The following is a 1,928-nucleotide window of genomic DNA, read 5'->3' on the forward strand; positions in this document are numbered from 1 at the left end:
GGGTCCTGCTGCTCAGAGATGGCATTGGGGCCGAATTTTTTAAATCAAATGGCATATGTATATAAAAATGCCTTGTGCATTGTAAAATGTAACATAAATGTTAGTAATTGTAAGTTCATTTCTGACAGAGCCCGCCTTTCTGGTTTCATTACTGCCCCTCCACCCTGAGGTGTCCCAAATGGAGCACGGCATTTGCACCCAGGTCCCACTGTGCCTGAGTGCAGTCACACCTCGTGCTGGGCCTGATGGGCAGCTTGGAGAAACAGTAGGGACCCCAGGTTTTCCTCTAGCCCCAAACAGTGATGCGTATTCTCATTCCCTTTAAATGTGTATCTCTTGTTGTTGTTGTTACTCCATAATGTAGTTCTTTGAAACAGCTTTCTATCTTTAGAGACCATTGATTAAAAAAAACAAAACCTTTCTAAAATGTGGCAGCTGTCCCAGGCTTGCACTGAGCAGAAGCAAGGCTCACTGTTTCACCAGGCTTTGCATCAGGAAATAAGATGTTCGCTGACTGCTGGTTTTACTTTAAGAAATCTGCTGCACTTTTTCCAGTGGCCTCTCCGTCTGTAAACTGTGGGTTGTTGTGCACATTCATACAAGGAAATTTGGAAACACAGGGTCTTCATTTACCGGAAGGCTTGGTGATGGGGAGGGAGGACCCTCCAATTAAATTTTCTGGTGACTGAGGAGCTAACACGAATCCTTTCTTGTTCAAGTTCTAGTCAAAAGCCTTTCTCCAATGTTTCATTGTACTCCTTTGCTTTGTAAATATAGGACATTGAGGACAATTAAATCCTGGTTTAGTGAATAAGAGCCTTGCAGAATCTGAGGGTGCTCATTCTGAACATCAGTGGACTGTGTATGCTTTTGGCATAGAAGGCACACGTGAGCAGGCAAAGTGCAGTATGAGGGCTTCCTCTGCTCAGTGAGCAGTGAGAAGACTGGTGGGGTGGGATGGGGGTAGATAGGGAGTTGTTCTCAGTCCTAAGGAAGAGAGTGAAGGTGAGATCTACAAGTAGAAGTAGTCAAATGAAGAAAAAGATGGGAGGCGGTATGGGTGATATCCATCAGGATTACGTTTGTGTGTGGCAGAAAATCCAAAATAATTATGGCTTAAACAAGATAGAATTAATTGTCCTGTCATGTAAAAGGAAGCTGAAGAAATATTGAGGGCTTGTATGATTTAATATTAGGCACCCAAGCTCCTTCTATTTCTCTGCCAGCTTAAGTTCAGTGCTTCTGCCTCCTGGTCCAAGGTGGCTTCCTGAAATCCAGTCATTATGCCAGCATTCCAGTCAGTAGGGAGGAAGAGGAGTCAAACAAGGGCTAGTCCTTTCCTTTTCAAAGCAGTTTCCAAAAGATGCACATTGCAGCTCTGCTTGCATTTCAGGGATTAGAACTTAGCTACTTGGTCGTACCTAGCTGCAAAGGAGGCTGGGAAATGTCTTCTTTCTTCCAGGTGGCCACATGCTTCACTAAAATTATGAGATGACAGTACTAAGATGAAAGGAAAGAACGCACATGGGGAAACAGCCAGCAATCTCTGCCATGAAATTTGGAGACCAAAGACGATTGCGGTGTCCTAGAAATAAGACCTATGTCTGGGATCTCATGACTCCCTGTGTGACATTGTAAGGTCACTTCACTTTACTGAGCCTCAGACCTGTCATTTTTAAAGTATAGGTACAGAACCTGGTCATCTCCAAAATCACTTCCCCTCAAACATGCTGTGTCTTCTATCTTCGTCTAAGTGTTTGCTCAAAACAAGACCACAGTGATTCAAGATTTTAGTTATTTAGCATTTAATACCTCAAGGATTTACTGTTGTCCGTGTAAATGCTCTTTGGCCTGTGGAGGGGAAAGTCACCCAGCAAATTGAAGCATTTAATAAACTGAATAAAGTGGTGTAATGAATTAAAGGATTA

General features: G+C 43.2%; 1 protein-coding gene across 1 annotated transcript in view; it reads left to right on the forward strand.

Annotated features, from left to right (window-relative positions):
• Positions 1–1,559, forward strand: part of LOC109376465 (microtubule-associated tumor suppressor candidate 2-like) — a 355,658-nt gene extending 354,099 nt beyond the window's left edge. The window contains exon 6 of the mRNA XM_019632394.1: positions 1,463–1,559. Within this exon, the coding sequence (XP_019487939.1) occupies positions 1,463–1,482 (20 nt within the window). The 3' untranslated portion in view covers positions 1,483–1,559. The remainder of the gene's footprint in view (positions 1–1,462) is intronic.
• The last annotated feature ends 369 nt before the right edge of the window (positions 1,560–1,928 follow it).

Source organism: Hipposideros armiger, unplaced genomic scaffold (genome assembly GCF_001890085.2).
Source record: "Hipposideros armiger isolate ML-2016 unplaced genomic scaffold, ASM189008v1 scaffold_1134, whole genome shotgun sequence".
In the NCBI taxonomy this organism is placed as follows: Eukaryota; Metazoa; Chordata; class Mammalia; order Chiroptera; family Hipposideridae; genus Hipposideros; species Hipposideros armiger.